The following is a 25,757-nucleotide window of genomic DNA, read 5'->3' on the forward strand; positions in this document are numbered from 1 at the left end:
GGTGATAAGGGCCCTCGGCCTTTTCCTTGGATGAAGACATGACTCAGACTGGGACAAGGACAAAATACTGGCCCCAAATGTGAGATCAGGCTGACCTCTTATGGCTCCACTCAAATGTATCATTTTTGTGAAGAAGGCGGGGCTTTCCCAACGACACCGTGAGAACCATCAACCTCACAGTTCTCTAGACGCGACCACCTGCAATGTTTGATACATTTAAGGACCTGAGCGTGTCCACGTGACACGACACAGACGATGGTCTGCACAGCAACGGTCTGATAATAATCTGATTTCTGATCTGATGTGAGGAATCAGATGTATTTCTGATTGTTCACACTTGTGCTGTTATAAATTATAAAGAGGGCAAACTAATATGGCAAAGAAAAACGAGGGTATTTGTTTGAAATATATTGTAGGAGCCAACCCTTGAAGCTTGAGTCTAAATTAGCTCTTGTTTATGGGCCAATGAAAAGAAGGCCCTATGTAACAACTTTGTGGTTATTGTTTTATTTATTTAATTTTATCTTGTTCACTCTTCCTAACTGTTGTAGTAGTGTCAAAATGAGCGAGGAGTCTTGGTCAAAGTATAGTTCGTTTTTAATCACACATTATTTCCAGCATATACAGCGTGACCGTTTATCAGCAGAACCACTTTCTGAGCGCGTGCCGTAAGGTGGAGCATGCGCACTGTCTAATAAGTACGGCATCTGGCAGTGAACATATAGCGAACATATAATCATGCAATGATCTACAAGTAGAAATAAATACAGTTAACAATGGGGAACCGCGCACATTGTATTTCCATTGTGGCCTGTTTATTATAATATAATTATTATATTGTCTTGGCTTCAGTTCATGGGGAATTAGCGCCCTCTTGTGGACAGTTTTAGGTCACGTGCTTTTCTTTAACTCGTATTTGATCAGATCCATAAAACCAAAAGGAGAAAATAATCTCACGTCATTTTTTCAAGACAAACTACATGTTTGATGTTTATTTGACGAGTATTTCCGAGTGAAATGAGTTTAAAGTAATCCGTCCAACTCTAAACAAAATAATCTCCAAGATCTACGCGGTCACGTACAGTCACGTGAGGTCACGTACACGTGGTAAGTAGAAACTAGAGATACAATCGCCATGGCAACCAACAGTTACCAACATCCGGTTTGAGCAGCCATGTTGTGAATTCTACTCAACTTTTTAATCTCTTAAATACTTTAATAAATTAACTTTTACATATTTTTTTTAACAGACATGCAACTGACAGTTTTCAAAATTGAGAAACCAAACTTTAATATCAGTATCACAGTAAGAATAAGAATCTATAAAACCGTATTTTTATCAGTTAAACCCCTGCGGTATAAATCGAACAAATGTCACAATGAGCAGATTCATTGCATATCTGGGGTTGTTTGTGTTCTTGTGGGAGACCTGGGTTAGGTTTATATCATATTTTAAGCTGTAAAACCATACATTTATGCACAACTATTGGGGATGTGTAATGACATTGAACTGTGCATGAAGTAAATCAGTGACGTGTTTTTAGGGTGAATGTGCATTTTCATGATAAATTAATAGTTAAAAATAAGAGTTAAATGTAGTGAAAGATTCCCTGCATTAGTAGAACCACAACTATATCATTATATGCCACTGTAGACCCTTTAATCAATTCATTTTCTTACCCCGGTTTTAAATTATTTTCACACCATTACAAGATGGCCGCCACACTTGCCACGACAGCAGAACCTGTCCCTCTAGCTTTTATTACACCACGTGTGTCACGTTGCTGTTTACGGAAACATTATACGTCAGCGCGTGCGCTGGCGGCCGTGGTGGACGTATGTACGTGTGTGTTCGCATGTTCGCCGCGTTTAGGAGCAGGCGCGGGCAGTCTGCGTGTCGTCTGCGTGTCCACTGCGTGTTCTGAGGCGCTTTCGCTCGGCCCTGGACGGTTCTGAGCGATGAGAGAGCTCCACACTCGCACTGGAGACGCGGGAGGCCAGGGCGACATTTTGACTGGCTGCAAAAGTGGCGAAAAGTAGCGTGCAATCACACGCTGGGTTTTAGACGAGTATTAAGTGAAGTTTGATGTAAAGAGCCATGATTGTGCGCATACTTCAGCCTGCAGCGTGCAGAGCCGCCTGGCGCACTCGGGTGAGTGTTTGGCGCAGACTCGTGCGGTAATATCTTTATCTGATGCATTAAGCCTGGTTTATTATGGTAAAAGTCCTTCAGAGGCAGAGCAGCTGGGCGGGTTCCCATCGCTCCAGACTTCCTACTTCTGCACATTTGGCATTGAAACAAAAGTCTATTTGATTATTACTTACACAAAATCAAGAAAGCGATGTTTATTATATGCAATATAGGTTAAAGCAGAGCTGTATGATAGCTTTGATTGCCCTTTATGTTGTACTGTGTTATTGTTATGATAATAGTAATAGTACAGCGGTCTATATATAGTACAAGACGAACTAAAAACAAGATAAAAATAAAACAAAACTGACTAAACCCAAGGCAGACTTCAATTTAACAAGACACTGAGATGGAACATGAAGCATAAACGTCTATATCGTTGCACGTGTACCAGTGGTTTGTAAATGTGTCCTTTTTCAAATGAACTGCAAACTATTTTGTTTTCACCATTTCATAAAGGCCCATTGTTATTTGAGCCCCTTTTGACATTTGGTTCACTCTGTATCCATTGATTGTTTCCATTTCAGAGGTTTAAGGACACGACACAAGGATTCTTAGCAACTTTGTGTAAAAACATGCGGCTTAAATGCAGTATTTACATGTTATTGTCAAGAACGTCAGGCCAGTAGCAGTTGGCAGATTCCATTCAGCGTTGGTACGTCTGGAGTAACACCCCTTTATTGTGAGAATAATGGGAAAGGTTTGGGGCCCCTTGAGCTCTGTGCATGTCATCTCTAATCTTAAAGGTTTTGTTGTCATTATAGTCGGCCACAAGCTCAAACCTAATGCAGAATTTGTTTGACGTTGGCTCCAAACATAAAGGCCCTTTAGCACAGATCAGTCATCAGAAGGAGCCTGTGCCCTGGTCGTCTCGGCAACGCTCTTTGGTAAACGGTCTGCATCTGCTTGTGTCCATCTTCTCCATGTGGTGTTTTGTTTCCCCAGGTGTCTCTGAGGCAGGAGCAGTGCCTGTTCTCCTCTGTCCCGCCGCAGCCCGTGCCGCCTGTGCCCCAGACTCTGCAGAGGTACATCCAGGCCCTCGAGCCGCTGCTGCCGCCCGACGAGCTGGCACACACCCACCGCATGGTGCACGAGTTCGGCCGTCCCGGAGGCCTGGGGTCCCAACTGCAGGAGCGACTGGAGACGAGAGCCAGAAACACCAAGAACTGGGTAAAGGAAACGTTACGGCCGCAACTAAGATAAGATAAGATAAGATATTCCTTTATTGTCCCACATGGGGAAATTTCATTGGTGCAACACAGGTAGATACAGAGGTAGATTTTAGCATTTTACCTGTCAGCGATTATTTCTGTTGTACAATGAGACTTTTAACATACAATATCAGCCAAATAAAGGTTGAAATATGGCAACTGCGGCCTTCTAGATGGAGAATATTTACCAAAAAAGTGTATATCTTGTATAAAGTCTGTTCGTATTTGTTTTGGAGTCTGTGTAGTCCAGATTACGATGATAAAAATACGACTACAATTGTCTTTTACGGTCGACTTGTCACGATGAGTCAGTGAATCGAGTAAACTTCAAAAATATTACACCTGCTGAAATGTTCAAGCGTTTTCATCTTGGTGCCAGCGAGGGGGGAAATCTTTCAAGTCATAACAGAAATGTACTAAAATGTGTTTAAGTGTGTAAGTTCTTCTTCTTTGGTGTTTTATGGCAGTTGGTATCCAAGTGTTACATTACCGCCACCTACTGTAGTTGTACATCTTAGACTTTAGACTTTATTCTTTAGACTTTTATGGCCAGGGCTCCAGAATACACACGGAATACACACGGAATACACACGGAATACACACGGAATACACACGGAATACACAGAGAATACACAGAGAATACACAGAGAATACACAGAGAATACACAGAGAATACACACGGAATACACACGGAATACACACGGAATACACACGGAATACACACGGAATACACACGGAATACACACGGAATACACACGGAATACACACGGAATACACACGGAATACACACGGAATACACACGGAATACACACAGAGTACCAGCACTGACACGTGTGCCTGCCCTCGAGCCAAACCTAAACAGAACCGTGCAATCAGATTTGTTTATTTCAGAGACTTATGGGAAACAACACGTTCATCAAACTTCTCACCTGAGATTAACTGAGTTTGCGCTTCGCTCATCGACTCATCGCCTTAAGTAAGAGATATTTTTCAGTCCCTATGAAGTTTTTTTCCTTTCTTCATTCCTCGTAAGCAGCCGTGTTCGTGTTCTGTCCCTGATTGGCCGATCCATCCGTCAATCACGCCCACATGACCTCGCAGAGATTCTTCAGCCACATCTTTTATTCTAAACGGCGTCCCTGATATTCTAAAGGTTCAAACCTCTAAAACAACGTTCAGTATCTCAAAGGCCAGCGCAGCAATGCCATAACCTGGTGCAGAGACTTCTTTACTTACGAACAAACACTGGACGAATAGTTTAATGTTTATATCAATAAATGTCATGGTAAAAATCGGCGATGCTTTGTCTGTGTCTGTGACTGAATCTCGTTTACGTTTGTCAGATCACAGACTGGTGGGTGCAGTGGGCGTACCTGGAGAACAGGGAGCCTCTGGCGGTGCACTCCAACCCGGCCATTTCTCTTCCTCGACGCGACTTCAACGACTGGAGGAGTCAGCTGGTGTGAGTGTCTTCACAAGAGGGTCAGGGGCGTGTCGGGCTGGTGTGAGTGTGGCTTCACAAGAGGGTCAGGGGCGTGTCGGGCTGGTGTGAGTGTCTTCACAAGAGGGTCAGGGGCGTGTCGGGCTGGTGTGAGTGTGGCTTCACAAGAAGGTCAGGGGCGTGTCGGGCTGGTGTGAGTGTCTTCACAAGAGGGTCAGGGGCGTGTCGGGCTGGTGTGAGTGTGGCTTCACAAGAGGGTCAGGGGCGTGTCGGGCTGGTGTGAGTGTCTTCACAAGAGGGTCAGGGGCGTGTCGGGCTGGTGTGAGTGTAGCTTCACAAGAGGGTCAGGGGCGTGTCGGGCTGGTGTGAGTGCGGCATCACAAGAGGGTCAGGGGCGTGTCGGGCTGGTGTGAGTGCGGCATCACAAGAGGGTCAGGGGCGTGTCGGGCTGGTGTGAGTGTCTTCACAAGAGGGTCAGGGGCGTGTCGGGCTGGTGTGAGTGTAGCTTCACAAGAGGGTCAGGGGCGTGTCGGGCTGGTGTGAGTGCGGCATCACAAGAGGGTCAGGGGCGTGTCGGGCTGGTGTGAGTGCGGCATCACAAGAGGGTCAGGGGCGTGTCGGGCTGGTGTGAGTGTCTTCACAAGAGGGTCAGGGGCGTGTCGGGCTGGTTTTAGAGTGTCAATGAAAGGCTGCGTTCACATCCACGCGCACCTGGACAAGACCCCGACCCCGGACCCGACCCCGGACCCGACCCCGGTCTAAATCAGTCTTTACGCTCTGTAATTTCAATAAGGTAAATGCTTGGGCTGAAGGTTTTGGTTTTAAAATATCGAATTGCAATTTTTGTGACTCACAGTGCTCTTACGATAACATTTTGATTGATGTTTTGCTCAAAGTTCATATTTTAAACGTAAAATTGCAATTTCGATTCGATTGCGGTATCATCTGTAGCCCTGGTTAATGCCGTACAAATTAAAAGTACAGCTGGGGAAACTCCACCAGTAAAGATACATTTTCGCATCGCTGCTTTTATGTTTATAGTTTTTCACGTCTCGTTTCTGAACTTCTGTGTCGTTTCCGTTTTCAGGTTTGCGTCTAAACTCATCACCGCCGTCTTGGACTTCAAAGCCATGATCGACAGGTAAACGTCACAAGTCATGAACTCGACTCTCCGTCTTTGGTTTCCGTCGTTATTGAAGTTAATCCAGGTCTAAATTTAGCCTCGTGCCGTTAGTAACTAAAGCTGTTGACATTTTCTGCACCAGTTCAGTCCAGGGCCGTCGTCACCCATAAAACACACTTGCGCTGTAACTGGTTTGGTCTTTTATTCTTATTTTGTAGAGGAAAAGAGTCAAAAAAGAGAGCGGTTATCTTCCAGGCGTCGTTCCAATCCTGATGAAATGTCAATATACTGTAGAAGCCGCTGCACTTCAACAGATACAGTTTAATGTCTTTACCAATGTGCCTATGATTGGTTGCACCGCTCATATTTAACTATATTTGCCGTTAGGGATGTCACAATATTGAATTTTAGTGTCACGATTATTGTGAGAAAAAAAACATGGCTTCACAAAATTGGACTTTCTGAAAGACAAAATGACAAAACACCAAAAACGGCCAGATTAAAAAAGTTATTGGCGTTTTGGGCTATAGATTGAACACAAAATACTTAATTTTGGTTCTAAAATGTCACGATTATTACTTTTTGATTCTAATGATTATATTGTGACCTGAATAATCAGAATTATTGATTAACCTCATAATCTCATCACCACAGATGCTATCCAACCCAAAACTAAAGAATATTTAGAATAAAAGCCTGTTCTCATGTACACGTTGTGTTTTCTGGTTCAGGGGCCAGTTCTCGGTGGAGCACATGCGCGATCGGCCCCTCTGTATGGAGCTTTACCCGCTGATGTTCTCGTCCTGTCGGATCCCGGGGCCCAAACACGACTCGGTGGCTCACTACGGGCGCTCGCGACGCAGCCCCACTCACATCACGGTGGTCCGCAACTACCAGGTCAGACCCTTTAACTGTAAAGAACAGAGACAGAGCCACTCTCTCCTGAGAGCTGTGTTCTCCCCCATACATTTTACAACTGCATTTCTGCTTTTTCTATAACAAAACATGAACTCAAACGAAACTTCCTAAAAAGCAAAAACGAGAGTTTTTTTGCGCTCAAAAGAAGTTGATATGAACCTGACTCACACCAGATTGATCTGTGACTCTTGAGCGTGGCCGTGTTTGTTTAGGTTTGTCCTTTTTACTTCTGCCCAAACTACAACGGGCTGTGATTGGTCAGGCCAGTGACTCAAAGCGAACAGCACCAACCCAGAGCTATTCTTAAGAGGTTGTGAAACTAGTATTGTGAGAATTCATGTTAAGGTTATATGGTTTATATATGTCATGATTAACTTTACAGTTCTTACTAATCTACAGTTCCACTGTAGATTAGATCCAGCTGTCGTCACCAGGACTCTGGGTTTGGATGAGTCAAAATGCTTTGTTTTGTAATAAGTTTATTGGAGGACAGTTTTCTGCCGTCTGCTTTGTTCCACAATACCTCTTTAAATGTTTTTATCTTGCATTTATTTATTTCTGATCTATTTCTATATCTGATCTGTAATTGGCCTCCTGGCATGTCTCCGTTAAGAGATGTTTAATGCCGTACGATGGCACATGTCGGGCAAAGCGTAACATCTGGTGACAGACTCGACACTAGAAAAGTCACTGATGCATGAAGTTCTTTTAATGTCGACCAGGAAAGTTAAACAGTGAGTGAGAGGCAGACGATTGTTTGTGTTTAGAGACCAGAGACAAACTGTACTGTGCAGGGATGTGGGAGAGAGTGTATTTATGTGAAAGGTTTGGAAGGTTTGTTGCAAAATAAAGGCAGGATCTGTAGTCATTTTAATCAGTTTTGCCTCCGTTTGCCTCCGTTTGCCTCCGTTTGCCTCCGTTTGCCTCCGTTTGCCTCCGTTTGCCTCTGTTTGCCTCTGTTTGCCTCTGTTTGCCTCTGTTTGCCTCTGTTTGCCTCTGTTTGCCTCTGTTTGCCTCTGTTTGCCTCTGTTTGCCTCTGTTTGACTCTGTTTGCCTCTGTTTGCCTCTGTTTGCCTCTGTTTGCCTCTGTTTGCCTCTGTTTGCCTCTGTTTGCCTCTGTTTGCCTCTGTTTGCCTCTGTTTGCCTCTGTTTGACTCTGTTTGCCTCTGTTTGCCTCTGTTTGCCTCTGTTTGACTCTGTTTGACTCTGTTTGACTCTGTTTGACTCTGTTTGCTCTGCATTGTAAAATCCTGGTGCAAAGTCAAGCCCAGTCTTGAGGAGAGTAAAACTTACGACACGCCTCAAGTCTCGCTGCTTCACAGGTTTGAAGAAACACTAGAAATGGCTTGAAAACTGATGACCTTGAATATCTGTGATTAAACCATTTTGGAAAAGACAGAATGTTTAAATCCATGTACAATATTAAATATAAAAGGCTTGTATTGTAGCACTCTTGAGGCCTTCTTATAATGTAAGCCTCTTGAAAAATCTTCAATGGCACCGCTTTTGTGTCGAAATATCAATTAGCAAATCTGCACTAATACACCACTACTGATATAATCTATAGAGCCTGCTGTAGTTCAGACCTAAACACGTGGTTCAAATCGAAACGCAATTGCTGTGTTTAAATATAAAATCCTGTACATTTAGTATCTTTATAAGAGGCAGTTAAAGCTTCGGAGTTTACACTTCACTGTTACTGGTTGAATCTCCCTGTCTCTGACTCGGAGCGTGCGTTTTTCGTTTATTTGAGCCTCTTAATACTTGTTGGAGGTTTATCAGTGTTGTAAGAAGTGTCTTGTTTTGTGTGTAGAGCTGCAATCAACGGCAGATGACAGTTTTACCAAAATGGCGTCTCTTGTTGGAATCGGATCACAAATCGCCTCTTCATATCATTACCACGCTTAAACAATACTAGTATATACTTGGATGTATTTTGGATTAGACTCGTCAACTACTAATTGTTAGTTTCATCACTATTAGTCAAACAATTATTTCTATTGTACATTGAGACTTATCGTCCGAATAAAGGTTGAATTAAAGTGACCGACGAGAATATTTACAACTAAAGTGCATTATTGACGAATATCAAGCTAAGTTTATTTCTGTAGCTCCTTTCACAGATGAAGTCACAAAGTGCAGAAAACACAAATTACACACAGAACAATACGGCAGTGAAGTCAGTCCCTAAAACTGCTGTAATTCAAAAACTTGACCAAATGAGGAGGTTTTGAGTTGGTTTCTGTTTAGTCTAGAGAACACAAATCTGGAAGGATCGGTCTCCTCTGGTCTGAAAAAGAGCGCAGGGAACATCCACGGTTTATGATCCAAACACCTCCGATTTATTTAAGGAAAAGGGGGAAGAAATTGACATTCAGATTATTGCTTTAGGCTGATCTCCATCTGCAGAGTCCCTGGCAGGTCAACTGTAGGGTGAAAACATCCACACACGTCTGTGAGCGACGGGGAGTGTAGGGATCGCTGATACACAAAGGGTCCTGACCATGAACGGCTCTGAAAGTGACAAAAGTTTAAATTGTAGGAGCCACTGAAGAGCTTTTGAGGAGAGAGGAAATGTGAGTCCTTCAAGAGCCTCGCTGCAGAGTTCAGCACCAGACCAGACTAAACTAAACATTGCAATCATCTAAACCTGAAGACACAAAAGCTTGAATTATAAGTGTCAGATCTTTTTGTGATATCAGAAATTATCAGTCAATTTGACATTTTGATTTAATAATAGTGACTGTCTTTGTTATTTAAAAAATGCCTTTTCGTATGTGTTTTAAAGTCTGTACACTTACAATTATCAAATACGACTGCAATCATTTTTTATAGTCGACTTAATCATAATTAAAAGCCCATTAATTGTTGCAAACGTCTTGTGTATTTTCCAGTTTTTCAAGGTGGAGGTTTACAACAGCGACGGGTCGAGGATGACCGAGTCCCAGATCCACACGCAGCTGCTCCGGATCCGCTCGCAGTCCTGGAAAACCGACAAGGAGCCCATCGGGATCTTGACCAGCGAGCACCGCCACACCTGGGGAGCCGCCTACAACCGCCTGTTCCGAGGTAACTCATGGCAACGGCGCCACCGCAACCACACGACATCATGATCGACACTATTTTAAGAAGCAAAGTTTAAGTCATTTCAGGTCGATCTGGGCTCAGAAAAGTGCATGTAAATGTTTGGATCACACTCACTTGACTTTTGTCTTCAAAAAGTTTGATTTCATGAAGTTAGTCACACGCCATTGGAGCAGTTGTGTATTAGAATGAAAGAAAATGTTGTTTTGTTGTTAAATATCGTCAATAATTGTAAAATATAAATGTTTTCACTATAAACATACGGTGACAAAGACGAGTTAATCATTTGTCAGTGAATACATGTCTAATATCACAATTTTGAAGCGTTAATATTATAATAATCTCTTGTTCATGTTGATATTTTACTGTGGCTTATTGGTTATGTTTGCTAAAAATGACATACCGCATTTTCCAGACTATAAGTTGCACCAGCCAAAAAATGCATAATAGAGAAGAAAAAAACATATATAAGTTGCACTGGAGTGTGAAAATAACAAATAATATCACATATAAGTCGCTCCTGAGTATAAGTATATAAGTATAAGTCGCACCCTGGCCAAAACTATGAAAAAAGGTGCCACTTATAGTCCAAAAAATACGGTACGTACTTACTCGCGGCTAAAAGGGTCTGTGGTTCGATTCTTGGGCTGTTTGGGGCTTTTCTGTGTGGCGTTTACCGGTTCTTCTCGTGTCTGCTTCTACTTTCTATTGTGTAACATGAAAATGTTATGTTTTGTGTTTATTTGTTTAGATAAAATCAACAGAGAATCGGTGCGAGCGATTGAGACCGGCCTGTTCTCTCTGTGTCTGGACTCTCCCGTCATGAGGATTTCAGATGAAAAGTACCTTACACATTTCAGAAACCATTTATATTTGTCATTATTTATTTTTCTATTATTCTTACATTTACTTTTTTGTCTAGCTCTTGTTCTTATTTCTTGTTTTTATTGTGTGTATATATATTAAAATTAAATTAAAAACATTAAATTAATAAAAAAAATAAACATTTAGATATTTTAATTATATTTTGGCCATTAAAATAAATAACAAAAACATCTATAATTATTAACCAATGAGGAGAAAATGGAGTGTCCCCCACCTGCTTGTCGCCATGGAAATGTTATTTTTCAGAGTTAAATGTTTCATTATACTTCTAGTGCTTTGTAACTCGTGTCCTTTGTTCATTCATGTGGATGTTTTTTCACATTTATAACTGCAAATGGCGACTAAACTTAACCTTTAGGAGGAAAACCATTGAAATCATATTCTAAAATGACGTTGAATCCTGTTAAATAATTCCCTCCTTCTCCGCTCGCACATTTCTGAGTCTCAATAGTGTTTGTTTTCAGATTGCGTTCATTGTCCGCGTGTTGACATTGCCGGAGCCTTCGCCACGTTTGCATTTCCCCCCCAAAGTCTCCGGACGCGTTACAAACTGTTTAGTAACGCCTTAAGTGCAAATTAATATCGGTGTTGCGTGTTTCTGTTGCTGCGAATGTCCTGATGCGTTTGTGCGTCTTTTCATATTTGTGTAAACCGCAGATACGCCAGTCGAAAAGCCGCTCAGGTGCTTCACGGAGGCGGGACTTTCTCCAACAGTGGAAATCGATGGTTTGATAAAACTCTTCAGGTGAGAGTCCTTTGCTCTGCTTCTGCACTTTACTTTTAAGACTATGTTGGTTTGGTGCAAATTATATTACAGTATTTATGTTTGTGATGTTTGAATGTATTTATGACACAACTTCAGTCATATTCAAACAAATGTGTTCGTGCCTTGATGTATTAGTCAAACTGTCAAAATAATAGCTTTACAGAGACTAAACCAAGACTAAACTAAGCTAATTTAGACTAAATATGGAAAATCAGGAAGAAAAACCTTTTTTCCATTTTAAAAACAGGACTTTGGGTTTTTTTGATCATTGTGTTGGTCAAATATTGCAATGTATTAACCAGTCTACATTGTAATTTGATTAGAAAAATAATCAATAAATGAATGTTGTTTTGAAGATTGAAGTTGAATATTGAGGTCATCGTTTATAGTGAAAAATGCTACAAAAAAAGCTGATAAAACATAAATATAAAACGGTGTGAGTGAATGAATGATGGCTGAAAATCCTGAAATATACGAACCGTTCACATTGGTCAAAAACACTGAGCTTGAACTGCTGTTTCAGTTTGTAGTTGGTGAAGATGGATCCTGGGGTCTTCTGTATGAGCAGGCCACAGCAGAGGGCCCCCAGGTGGCCACACTGCTGCATCACATCCTGGAGTATTGGTGAGTGGATTTTAACACGCAAACACTCACTAAGACTTTATATATTCACGCTCTGTTGTGTCGTCTCCAGTGAGATGCCGGACCCAAAGAGGGCGCCTCTGGTCCCACTGCCGATGCCCAAAAAACTGTATTTCTACATCGACCGCGAAATCAAGAGGGACATCGAGCTCGCCAAGCAAAACCTCGACATGTACGAACTCTTTCCTTCCAGCACGATTCAACACAAAATGTTTCTTTGCTGAGTCAAACGTGAAGAGAAGTTGTACATTTCAAGTACATTTACGCGCCAGTCTAAAAGTGTAATCCGTGTTTCAAAATGTGGGAAATTCAGATTGAGCTGTAATCTCTCAGAGCGGTCCATGAAAAGGTTTCCAGCTCGAGGCACTGTTGGCAGGGTGAATGTTGTTAGCACTGTGACGTTAGGAATGTGTTATAAAAGTGCGAAATGACTTAGGACCACACTGCTAACCGTTTAAAATGAACGAGAAGTGTTTTTCACAGTTTGAAAAGGTCATTATCCACGAATCTTAACACAGCATGTGATGTAAACATGATAAATGTGTTGAAGTCACCTTGAAAGTGTGTTTATACAGAACGAGAGGTTTATAACTGGTATGCTGCTCTTCTCAGACTTATAAATGACCTGGATGTGAATGTGTTCAACTTTAACAAGTTTGGGAAAGAGCTGCCGAAGAAACACAAACTGAGTCCGAACGCCTTCATCCAGGTGGCGCTGCAGCTCTCCTACTACAGGTATCATTACATTTACATTCTGAAATATTAAAACTAGATGATGGACTTTTTATCTTCTCAAAAATAAATAAATAAAAACCTGGTACTGATTATTATTTTTCTTATTCAAGCCTGTCACAATAATTACTATATCAATTTATCGTTCAATAAATAAAAAATGCACAGTATTTTTTGCACTTTGTCTTTTTTGCACTGCAGATGGTGTGAATAAATGATATCTCTATGACAGGAACTTTGAATACGGCGAAAAAATCTGCTTAAATCCTCTATCTGTCTGTGGTGTTTCAGGGTCCACGGCGAGGTTTGCCCGTCCTGCGACATCGCGTCTCAGAGGATGTTCAAAGGCGGCAGGACAGAGTACATCCGCTCGCCCACCAAGGAGGCGCTGACCTTTGTGCACGCCTTCGACAACCGCTCTGTGTCGGTGAGGAAAAAGGGTTTCTTTTAACTTCATTTCAAAAAGGCTACATTAAAAGGCTGAATTGTGTTTGTGCTGCAGAGAGAGGTGAAGATGCAGTTATTCAGGGATGCGGTCGATGCCTACGCGGCTCTGACTCAACTGGTACGCTCAATATGTTGTTATATCAGTATTTTCATGTAGCGTCACAAGAGGCGTCCTATAAAAGAGGCTTTGGTACCATCTGGTGGAGGCTTTGATATTGCAAGTAAGACTGCACCAATTAGGCGACTAATTGTGACTTGTCAGCGATTTTAAAAACTAATCGTAGTTGCATTTTGATTATTGAAATTGTAATGAAATAATGATTTAAATTACATTAAAAAAAATACATTATAAAAGGTGTTATTAAATCATACTGTCATAAGTAATCTACCCCGTGTAGAAGGTCACCATATTCCACGGCAGTTGATAATGGAAAAGGTCTCAATGTGGAATAGAAATAGTCGCTGACTGGTCGACCACTTAAATAATAAGTAATAATTGTGGATAATTGTTTAATCCTGATATTTTTCCTCACAGTACTCATTACTTGTGACATCTGTAATTGTGACTTTTATGTTTTTTGCCTCCTTTAAAGACTATATACAAAGCAGGTTATTTTAGCCATGTTCCATATTTTCTCTGATAGTTAAACATAGACGAAATACAGATGGATAAAAACAACTAAATAAACCTGTAATAATCGACACGTCAGATAAACGGCCTCTTGTGTAACTCCAGGCACTGAACGGACTGGGCATTGACCGTCACCTGTTGGGTCTGAAGCTCCAGGCCATCGAGCAGGGCCTGAGCATCCCCAAACTCTTCATGGACACGGGCTACGGCTTCGCCACGCACTGGAAACTGCGCACGGGACAGGTACACGCGCACACGCACCCAGTACACGCACCCAGTACACGCACCCAGTACACGCACCCAGTACACGCACCCAGTACACGCACCCAGTACACGCACCCAGTACACGCACCCAGTACACGCACCCAGTACACGCACCCAGTACACGCACACACCTAGTACACACACGAGATACAAGTGTGTGGCAGCGTCATCGGGTTTTCCTTCAGCTGAGAGTCATGTGAGGCTTTATTGTTATGAGGCGTTTACTGTCAGTGGGATTTTCCTGCATTTGTAAACACAGTAGGCGTTGGTCTTAGTTATTCCAGTGGAATCTGAAGCATTTTTGTGGCCAGCTTGATTTTTGCTGTGATTTAATTGGTTTGGCACCAGTTTTTATTAATATATGCCTTTAGTATCAGCAGTATAAGTCTCTAAAAGCTTGTGACATTTAGTAAATTGTGCCATTTCCTGAAAACTCTTTGGGTGTCTTAGATGGGCGGGTCACAATTGTGTGTGAATTTGTTCAAATGCAGACGGCAAAAAACAAAAAAATCTCTGACAAAATATAAATATGTTAAGTTATTTGTTTTTCTTGCTGAAAAGGAAGGTCTAATAACAGGGGTCTCGGACAGTTTTCCATTTGCACTTTTTTGGGAGTATTTTGGGAAACGATTACTGAGTAAGAGTAACTGCCTGGACGTGACATCTGGTTTACAATTTGAAGTTTATTTAAGTAGAAGGACAAAACATGAAATAAGTCACAAAATCTGGTATTTTCAAAGGCACGAAAATTTGAAAAACCTAAAGATTTGGTCACTTGTAGATTTACTCGCAGTGGGAAGAGAAACCAACACTTTTACTCAATTAAGAGGCTTTTATGTTAATACAAATATAACTCAAGTAGGAGTAAAAGTATAGTGTCACAAAGTTTCCTGTGTGACTCACTCTATTGTGACTCGTTGCCTTCCACGAACATGACAGACTGTGTTTGATTGTTTTTGTTATTGTAGCTGCTGCTGTGACTAAAACCTGCCTTCTCTTTCCTCCCCCCCCCCTCCGTCTTTCCTCCTCCCTTCTTTCCTCTCCAGGTTCCCGCGAGCATCGACAGCGTGATGTGCTTCGGGCCGCTCGTTCCTGACGGATACGCCATTTGTTACAACCCTCAGGCCGACCACGTGCACTTCTCCGTCACCGCCTTCAACTGTTGCGAGGAGACTAACGCCGAGACCATGTCGCAGACTGTCAAACGCACGCTGCACGACCTGCAGGAGCTGGTCGAGCCCAGCGCTTGAGAGGGGGACGTCGAACGCACACTCAAAACACACTTTTAAGGGCTCTGACTGTTGCGCTGTTAAAATGGCGTGAATTCAGAATATAAATCTCAGTTTCAGTGGGTTAGATTTACTTGGGTAGTTGGTCCAGATTTTTGGATTTGCAGAGAAAAAAAGCACTTAAACGGTCGACAAAACACTGCTTGATCATGATTATTTAATTTCTTTTAAGCAATTATTCACACACGGAGAGGGTTGCACGCATAAAATAAAGAACAGATCAAATTAAAGGATTGATGTAGCTAAAACAAAATGTAACGTTTTTTTTACACACACTGAAAACGCTTGTCCATAGAGCGTTTTTCAGAGTTTTGTTTTTCTCGCTTGATTATGTAATTTTTGTAACAATTTGCCGTAAATAGCCCTCACAGTCGGTGGCAAAATTTTAATAATTCCGTAATTGCACAGCCCTGTTAAACTGCCAAATAAGTCTAAACTAAATGGAAACCAGGAAATAATCAGTTGAAAGCAGTTCGAAATACCAAGAAACTAAATTTTTTGTATTTCTATCCAAATAAATAAATCTAATTTAAAAAAACAACTGAAACAAGATAAATATTCTGAAGTAATTTTAGCTCATTTACATTTTGGGCAAATTGTTCTTTCTGCCCGTTTTTCATCTTCTAAACTGGTTAAGTTTAGATTAAACTTTTGTCCACCCATCAATGCTGCTGCGTGAACCTGCCATGGTCAAGAATACTTCTGGAGGGTTATTGATGGAGCAAAATCCACATTAAAACCCTCCTTTTTGCCTTTTTAAAACATTGCAAATCATTTTATAAACTCTTTACAATATGCAATCAGTAAGTCGACATATATTGGTCTGAACATGGTCCTTGGATTAAATCTAATATGCATGACTTTTGTTACATTGGATCTGAGCAGAGAGGATTTTGCAGGTTGTATTAAGTGTTAGAGGTGCCATGGTTAATGAATTTAAGGCTTTGGTTGGAATCAAACATTTTTGACACTCCAGCATTTATGTAAAGAAATATTGTATAGATTTTACAAGATGCGTGGTTCTTTTGCTATGAAGTTTTATATTGACTAAAGTTTGTAAAGAAGAAAAAAGCTTTCCACACATGCAACAACCACAACCTATCACTATGTTTTCATTATTCTGAATTTCACACTCTCTAACGCTACAATTATTTGTCTCGTACCAGCCCTTCTACGTTAGGCTTATTCTTTTGGGAGATTTAATTTGTGCTGAAAGCTCAGGTACTGTTGAGTTGGTGAATACTCTGGTGATTGTAGTCCGTCTTTTTCACACCTTTTGATCAAAAAACTGGCCAAACTATTGACTAGGTTACTGTTGCTTTTTGTGTATTTTTGATAAGCATTTTAGCCAAGATCTGATGCAACTGGCTTGACTGGCTATATCGTTTTGTATAAAAGTGATTAATAAATTGAATTAATAAAACTAATGAATGTTCTTGTTCTCTTTGGCTAATCTGTGGGTATGTCTACGGTTTTAGTACAATTAGTTTATTTTCTATTAAGTAAATGAGAAAGCTGAAAAAATAAATTCAGCTTTGTATTTTTTTTAAATAGCACTCTGAATACATTTTTTTTTTTTTTTAAATACTTTTTAAAAAATCTTTCATATCCTTTACGGTCTCACTTTTGGTTGTCTTGGAAACAGGAGGTGACGTCACTGGGCATGTATTGCGCTTCTTTAAAAACCGGAAGAAACAAAAGCAACCAAAGCAAAGCGCAGCAGATGGTCAACACTGGCGTTCCGTCCTCGAGTTGTTGACATTTTGTAAAAAGAAGGGATCACGTTATTAACACGTTTTAAAATATAAACTAAAAGATATACGACGATTTGCGCGCGCGGCCCCGGTTTAGCCACGACCGCAATTCCCCCGCCGTTTCGATGGAGCTGCTTTAATTGAGCTTATTTATTTATTTTTATTCACTTTTTTCCACGTTTGTTTACTCGGGACGTGGCCATGAAGGGACGCCGGAGGAGCCGCGGGACGAGCTGGCCGCTGTGGCCGCTGCTCGGTGCGTGTCTCTGGGCTGCGGCGGTTGCGTACAAGCCGGTGGTGATCGTGCACGGTCTGTTCGACAGTTCCGGGAATTTCAAGAATTTGCAACGGTTCATCAACCAGGTCAGTGGCACGTGCATTCAGAGATGACGCCGTGAGGAGATATTACGTTAAAAAACTAAAAGGAATAGTTGATTATAGTTGAAAGGTCTTGGGGGGGACACGGTGTTCTTCTTCGTGATAACAACATGAGACTAATGCTTTTCGCGTAGAACAAGACGGACAAAGATCATCTCTAGATTAATTATGCAACGCTCTAAAGTTGTTTTTCTCCCACATACATCATGGATCTATTATGGTTTTCATGCAATAGATCTGGGGTCATTTATGAGCTAATGCATGTCCAAACTCCCTGTAGTGTTGTAAAACAATCTGAGCATTAACTAGATATAAATGGTTGATGTTTTTTCATACATCTGTGGAAGTAACTTTATTTAATCTGCTTTTAAAAGTCCTTTTTGGTTCAATAGTGAAGGCAAAAGGCTTAAGTGCCCATTTATGGCACTCCAAAAACTGTTCAAAGAAGTCAATCAAGAAAGAATTGTCTATGCCTTCATAGTCTCTACAAACCTGTTGGAAATGCTGAATTTATTGAGTCTTCAAAGTGTTGTGAAGTCATTCAAACCCAAAATTGTTATAAATGCTGCTTTATAAGTTTAAGTGTTAGGCTGCTGAGGGCCAAACCTAATTTTGTGTTGCATTTCAGATTCTATTTGCAAAGAGACGATGATTCAATGATTGTGTATTAATGAGTTCTCATGGAAATAGACTTGATTTGGTCTCATTTGCAACTAATGAGTCTTTTCAGCACAAGATGTAATCAAATAGATGCTCCTGATAAGCCTCAAATGCAAATATATATTTACCCATGTTTCTTTCAATAGAAGTTCCTTAGGTGTCATAAATAAATAAATTGTAGTAAATTCATAGACATGATTGACACTGGCTCGATTGTTGTATTCAGGCATGTGACAGTTCAAACGCTCCCTTAAAACCTGTTGTACGACACACTGAACAAAATGTTTTATCGTTTACGTAAAATCTTTCCTTTACACAGAGCAAATACTTGAGTCCGCTGTGTCAGTGTCACTTCAGTGTTCGAGCAGCGTGCGTTGTTTTCATACTTCACACAGAGATAAGAACAGAACGACCACACTGATTCCACGGCATGACCTTTCACAGTTTAAACAGAATAACTATTGCCATTTGTTTAAGGTTGTGTACACAGTGAGAAGGAGCAGGATTATTTTGTAAAACCAATAGTTGGGATTGTCACTCTAGGGATTCTGCAAACATCAAAGAACAAAACAGTTTAAAAATATTACAATCGAGTATCTTAGAATAGGACTGCGCGATTTTGGAGGGAAAAAAAAATCCTCCAAAAGTAGAAATTGTATTGATTGCATAAATAAAAACAATAAATAAATCCAAATCAGAATTCAGTTCACAGATTCATATTCAAACATGTCCAGGAGCGTTACATTTGAGTGAAGACTGAAATTTAAACTGAATCTTACATTTACCTTTGTCTAAACTACATAAAAACACAGAACATTTAGTTGTTTTAAGAGATTTCAACTTCAAGAAGGTTTTAAACAAAATAAACCCCAATACAAACCACATGTTTAGGACATCATAATTGAATAGTTGTGATTTGATAATCCTTTTAAGACCATTTCATATGTTCGAATCATTAAAGTTTCTCTTGTCTTCTCCAGTCACATCCGGGGACCAACGTGACGGTGATCGACCTGTTCGACCGCAGCGCGAGTCTGGAGCCGATGTGGAAACAGGTGGAGGGCTTCAAAGCCGCCATTTACCCCATAATGCAAAACGCTGCGGACGGAGTTCACTTCATCTGCTACTCTCAAGGTCTGCGCCCCGGGCAACGCTTCACACGTCTGAGCGACAGGTTCAACCACAGCTTTGTTAGAAACGTAAAGGCACAAGATACTTGAGTTGGGCCTGTCACAATAATTACAATAGGCTTAGTCAGAATTAAATAAATCCAAGAAGAAAAATGACGATTTTGGGGATGGAAAATGTGAAAATTAAAAAAGAAAAACTCAAACTGAAACTGCAATCTTCTCCATAACAGAAAGATGAATGCAAGACTCAACACTTTCGTTACTTGGACTCACACTAAATACATGAACAGACATGTGGCTACGTTTTAGGAGTTGGACCGTAAACAATACTAGTGTAATAATGTTTGTTGTGATGAAAAGGGTTCACACTAATCATGACTAGTCGACTATAAAACATAATCATGGTCATATTTTGATCATCGTTATTTGGACTATACACTAAACATAGTAAAATGCCCTTTTTATCACAAAAAACGTGGCATTATCACATCAAAATGTTAAAAACAATTATTTGCAAAGTGTTTCTGATTTTCATGTATCACATATTATTTGTCAATCTAGCAGCCTTCACTCATTACATTTAAACCTTTTATTGGGTTAAATATGTGTTCAAAAAGTCTCAGTGTACAATAGAAATAATCAAAATAATAAAATAATAATCAAAAACCTAGTCTACCACTAAAATAATGGTTCTTTGCTGCTTGTGATAGAAAATGTGAATATCTTCTGTGTTTGTTGAATTGCTAATCATGTGTAATAATGTTTACAGTAAAAAGATAAGGAGTAATGATTGCTGTGGTAGATCCGTTTTACTTTGTTATCAACTCTTCCTCCTCAAATCCCGCTCATCTTTCGCTCATCTTTCCTGCAATCAGAGGCTAATTCCGTGGTTTATGATTGACAGGGGGCCTGGTCTGCCGCGGGATTCTGTCCACGTTGCCAGATCACAACGTCCGCTCCTTTATCTCTCTGTCGTCTCCTCAGGCCGGACAGTACGGAGGTAGATCTGATTAAACCCCATGTGTGACGTAAAACCGTGCCTCATTTGTGCCTCTGCATTCGCCTTTTGTCAGACACGGACTATCTGAAGTACCTGTTCCCTCAGTTTGTGAAGTCAAACCTGTATCACGTCTGTTACACCGGCTTCGGACAGAGGATCTCCATCTGTAACTACTGGAACGGTGAGAATCGCTGGAAATATGGATTTAAAAATGAAACTTGGTGCCAAATCCACTTTAACACATCGTAACTAGTCAAAGTAATCGTATATTTATAATTGTTATTGATATCTGGACTGTACACGCTCTAAAACACACACTATCAAACCTTTTTATAACAAAGACGGCAGCATTATGAATTAGAAATGGTGAAAATGAATAATAAATGTCCGATTTGCTTAAATTATACACTTTATTTGAACGTTTTCTTGAGCTTGAAGCGTTCAGTCACCACATTTCATGCTTTATTTGGTTAAGAATATATTTAAACAAATTCAATACGCAACATTAATAATCGTTTGACTATTCGAGTATGCACAATAAAATAATATCAATGATTGCAACTATTTTATGTCTCAAACTGTTAATAGTAACCGTTTATTTGTTGTTTTTGGACCTGGATCATTCATTACTGTAAAAATATGATAATAATGCATGTTTTTAAAAAGCGCTGATTAAACAAATGCAAAGTATATTTTTGACTTCTGTACAATCCGACGTTTTAAAAGCGCATTATTAGAGTTGTGCAATATATCGAGATGTAGATAATATCGTGAATGTTGTTTTGAAGACATGAAAATGATGAATTTCCGGTGTGTCGTTTAAAGTAAAAGAAGAGCACAAAGAGCTGATACAAAAATAAAAAGTGACGTTATAAATAAACTTTTAAATCAGAGTAAAAGGTGATGTTTCTGCACTTTAATGATGAGATTGACAGACATTTCACAATTGTCTCAAAATTAAACCTCAACTAATGCACTTCAAGACATGTTTAAGCACATTTCTGCTGGATATTGTATTGAATATCGGAAAATTCCAAAACGTCTAGATATTCAATGTAAGCATTATACATTACGGGGCTGGAAATCGTTTGGATTGAATGATTTTAATTGGTTAGAAAGTGCAGATATCGGTTAAACCATGTGTCTTTTCTCCAGACCCTCACCACAGAGACCTTTACCTCGACAGCAGCGACTACTTGGCTCTGCTCAACAGCGAGAGGCCCAACCCAAACGCCACAGGTCTGAGAGCGCCCGCGCCTTCAGCTAAATGTTGTAGCACGTTTAATCCTTTTCACCGTGTCTGCGTTTTGTTCCCAGAGTGGAAAAAGAACTTCCTGAAGATTAAGAAGCTGGTGCTGATCGGAGGACCGGACGACGGGGTCATCACTCCCTGGCAGTCGAGGTAAAGAAGATATTCTTAGTGAATAATGGAAGCTTTTTGAAATGCCTCTGTTAAAAAATGAAGGATGATGATTTACCGTATTTTCCGCACTTTAAGGCGCACTTAAAAGCATTTTATTTTCGACATTTACAACAGTGCGCCTTATAATCCAGTGCGTCTTTATATATGGATTAATTCTGGTTTTGTTTACTGAACTTTAAGTGATTGTGTGTGGTTTGTGTTTTGTTTCGCTTAATGCGCCTAATAATCCAGTGCGCCTTATAGTGCGGAAAATACGGTACTGACGTTGCATGAAATTACTGATGATTTTAATCTTTTAGAACAAAAAAAGGGGAGAAAAATGTCATTTACTTTTGCTTTTCTATCACAAAACATGGAAGAAATGCATTTTTCTAGCCTCACAACTGTTTTGAGCTTCACAGAACGTATAATTTGTGTAAATTTTGTGATATGTCTGTAGACAAAGTCAAGTTTAGTTGTGGAGCACCTTTCATGCACACAGTCAACTCAAAAATGCTTTAGACAGAGAATTTTAAAAGATTTACACAGTTACAATAAATGCACAAGAATGGAAACAAAGTCAACATTTCTGCTTGTCCTTAAAAAATTACCAAAACCACCTTGATTTTTCATATTTTGTGATATTCCGAGTTTAATCCCAGTTTATACATAATTCCCACTTCACTTTTCACTCCATTCTGAATTTGAGAATGTTTTTTCAAATTTTTTAACACTCTCCATTCTGCCTCACTTCCGCCCAGAACTGCGCTATTATTTTAAACAAATGTCTGATTTAAAAGATTCTTAACGGAAATGTGGTGCTCCATTTTACAAATGCTTTGGAATAACCCTTAACTGCACACAGAATATAACGATTAACTTTTCCAGATTTAGTTTTATTTGTTCTCAAGCTAAAACAACACATGTAGCTATGAGACGAATAACTGTCCTAAACTAAAGGCAAAGTTTCAAGTAGATTTTTTATTCTTTATCTTTATCGATTGTTTGCACAAATTACTGTTTGTTTGTCCCTGTGTCAAATAGATTTCCTCTGGACTGGCTCCTCTTTTCCGACTCTAATCTGTGACCTTTAAGGCATCGCTCTGTCTGAAGAGAAACTGTTCACGTTACGAGCGCGAATGAAAGCAACTGACTCTCACATGCTTTTCCTTTCAGTCAGTTTGGCTTCTTCGACGACAACGAGACGGTGGTGGAGATGCAGAACCAGGACGTGAGTCAAAAACACGCTGATGAAGTCTGCACAATGCACAATGACGCCCTCAAGATGAGACTAGACTCAAGATTTCTCCATAATTTAGAGGGAACACATTTGGCCCGAAATGTTTTTTATTTTCTTACATATTGGCATGTGGTCCCGGTTTAGGCCCGGTGACTACTGTGAGTAACTGAAGTAGTTTCTGCAGAAAACACTGGCCTGTGTGCTCTGCCTCCGCCTGCATAATCACAAATAAATGCTTTAATACTTGACATTAACGATTTTACGTTTTTAATTTGGCTAGTGATAATCGTAAGAACCATACATAATAATCGTGTCAATTTTAGAAGCAAAAGCAAGTCTTTTTATTTCAATCCATTGTCCAAAAAATAGACTTTTCAGAGGGAACACATTTTGTGGTTAAGTTCACAATTTTATTATTTTCTTACATATTTTGGTCATTGTAGCATTAAATGTAAAGTACTTTTTTGTCTGGCTGTTTTTGTCACAATGAACTTTATTTTGTCTTTCAGAAAGTGACATTTCATAAAGCCGGTCACAAACGTAATGAATAGTAACACATTAGACACAAGGAATGACAGAAAATTAAAGATTTCACTGTTGTTTACTCTCCTTAATAATCGTTAAATCGTCATTTTGACACCGTGACGTATCCAGATAGAACCTGTTTTCTCACACAGCTGAATTCTTCTATTCCTTGCATTATATTCTTTGTTCCCTTGTTGTTTCAGGTGTATTTGAAGGACGTGTTTGGCCTGAAGACTCTGGGCGCTCGTGGAGACCTGATCGTCTGCTCCGTCCCCGGCGTCGAGCACGTCCGGTGGCATTCGAACGAGACGGTTTTCCACGTCTGCATCGAGAAGTGGCTCGACTGAACAATGCACTGTCCAAGCACCGATCGCCACGACAACGGCAGCGATGAGTCTAAACCCAGGACAGTTTTTTTAAGTTCAGTCTGTTTGTCGCCGTTTTAGTTTCACGTTTTAAATATTTGGCGCAAAACTGTCATCGCTACAACTCCGAACGTCATATTATATATATTTTTGTGGTTGTTTTGTGACGAGGTTTGAGGGAAATAATGTTCATGCCTTATTTTTATCATCTAGAAAAGCACAAATTGTCAAAGCCTATGGGCAAGTGCAAGTTTAAAGCCAAGTTTAGCCTTTTAGATTCAAACACAAATCAAAACACTGAGGTTTTTGAAAGAAACTGAAACAGGAGAAGAATATTTAAAGGTAAAAGAGAGAATAACTATCATATCTGTTTTGTTTTGTTGTGTTTTCATTCATGGGAAATGTCCATTTTTAGAACTGTTGTTGTTTCAGGATCAACAGACGCACTCAACTTTTAACTTTTCAAGTATATTTTCTACTTTTAAACGTGAAATTGGCTTTTGAATATTCTTGATAAACAACTTTCTTTAACCGACTGTCTTGGTCCGACCTAAATGAGGGATCACAGACATAACAAAGTGTATTTCCAGCAGATATTTATACAAACGGTATAATGTACATTTTAATAGTGATTTTGAGTGTCTTTTGTCAAACCTCCACAACCTGTCAGTGCCTGATGTTTCTGTATTTGTCTGATTCCATTGGTTACATGTACAGAATAGACTCAATTTTACATGTTGCATATTTACAACGATTGCATTGGTAAAATGGAAGAAGCTATTATCTAATCGATGCAGTAATTGATCATATAACCAGATTTTGCTCTTTTAAAAAAGCACATGAACCTTTCAAAGTTAATCTTATGTTTTTCATATTGTGCTTTGGATGTTTATTATCTACCTTCCTATTTATCAGTAGAATCAGCCTTACCTCCTTCACGTGTCCCAAAGTGCTACGATACGTGAATGGTCATTGTTTATTTTTGTATCCATTTTGGGGAAATTTTCTGAAAATTCTGGTTCTTCTAAACACTATTACCAGGAATAACGTAAATGTCTTCTGTATGTTGAAGGGAGTTTTGAAACCGTATCATGTTTTGCACATAAGTAAGAAGGGAAATGATTTGTTTAATTTGAATGTTTTCTGACAGATTTTTAACACTTGTTTTATAGATGCGTTTACATATATAGTATTCTGGATCCAAGGGAAAAAAATTTCCAATAACCGAAATAACAAGCTCTTTGTAAAACTTAAACTGAAGCTATTTTCTACAATTGTACCATTTCTACTATACAACCAAATGCAGTGTCAAATGTGTCAAATCCTCAGTAAACAACAGTTTTGATCATCACTCTTGTGTCATTTATTGTCAAGTTGCTTATACTATTGTCTTATAAGAATAAGTTATACGATTTTGATTTATCAATGTCACAGAATAATTCAAATCTCAATCTCTCTTTTCTTTTAATGCTTTGATTACTGTAATTTCACAAAAACAGTCCTGTCCGGTCTGCACTGAAATGTAGTTTCCTTTGCCTTATTAGTTGTTGCGGCAACAATACAATACCTTTGCAGTACGTCATGGATCTTATAATCCAATAAAGATATGATTGACACTTTTGACGGTGTGACATCACGATATTTCGGTTCTGAATAATACAAAAGAACATGTTATAATA

The 25,757-nt window shown here is 39.8% G+C and overlaps 2 protein-coding genes across 2 annotated transcripts; both read left to right on the forward strand.

The window, feature by feature from the left end:
• Positions 1-1,871: 1,871 nt before the first annotated feature.
• Positions 1,872-15,761, forward strand: cratb (carnitine O-acetyltransferase b). The gene is made up of 15 exons (XM_072448155.1): positions 1,872-2,152; positions 3,137-3,361; positions 4,746-4,864; positions 5,931-5,984; positions 6,698-6,863; positions 9,779-9,953; positions 10,720-10,810; positions 11,511-11,598; positions 12,143-12,243; positions 12,314-12,433; positions 12,874-12,996; positions 13,285-13,420; positions 13,496-13,558; positions 14,177-14,314; positions 15,382-15,761. The coding sequence occupies exons 1-15, from the start codon at positions 2,099-2,101 to the stop codon at positions 15,583-15,585; spliced, it is 1,857 nt and encodes a 618-aa protein (XP_072304256.1). The 5' UTR covers positions 1,872-2,098; the 3' UTR covers positions 15,586-15,761.
• A 1,781-nt stretch (positions 15,762-17,542) lies between these two features.
• Positions 17,543-25,429, forward strand: ppt2b (palmitoyl-protein thioesterase 2b). The gene is made up of 8 exons (XM_072448157.1): positions 17,543-17,741; positions 19,397-19,550; positions 20,451-20,546; positions 20,620-20,727; positions 21,702-21,785; positions 21,864-21,948; positions 23,125-23,179; positions 23,917-25,429. The coding sequence occupies exons 1-8, from the start codon at positions 17,580-17,582 to the stop codon at positions 24,058-24,060; spliced, it is 888 nt and encodes a 295-aa protein (XP_072304258.1). The 5' UTR covers positions 17,543-17,579; the 3' UTR covers positions 24,061-25,429.
• Positions 25,430-25,757: the final 328 nt, after the last annotated feature.

This window comes from Eucyclogobius newberryi, unplaced genomic scaffold (genome assembly GCF_026437365.1).
Source record: "Eucyclogobius newberryi isolate DKJ021-1_F unplaced genomic scaffold, fEucNew1.0.hap1 SCAF_16, whole genome shotgun sequence".
In the NCBI taxonomy this organism is placed as follows: domain Eukaryota; kingdom Metazoa; phylum Chordata; class Actinopteri; order Gobiiformes; family Gobiidae; genus Eucyclogobius; species Eucyclogobius newberryi.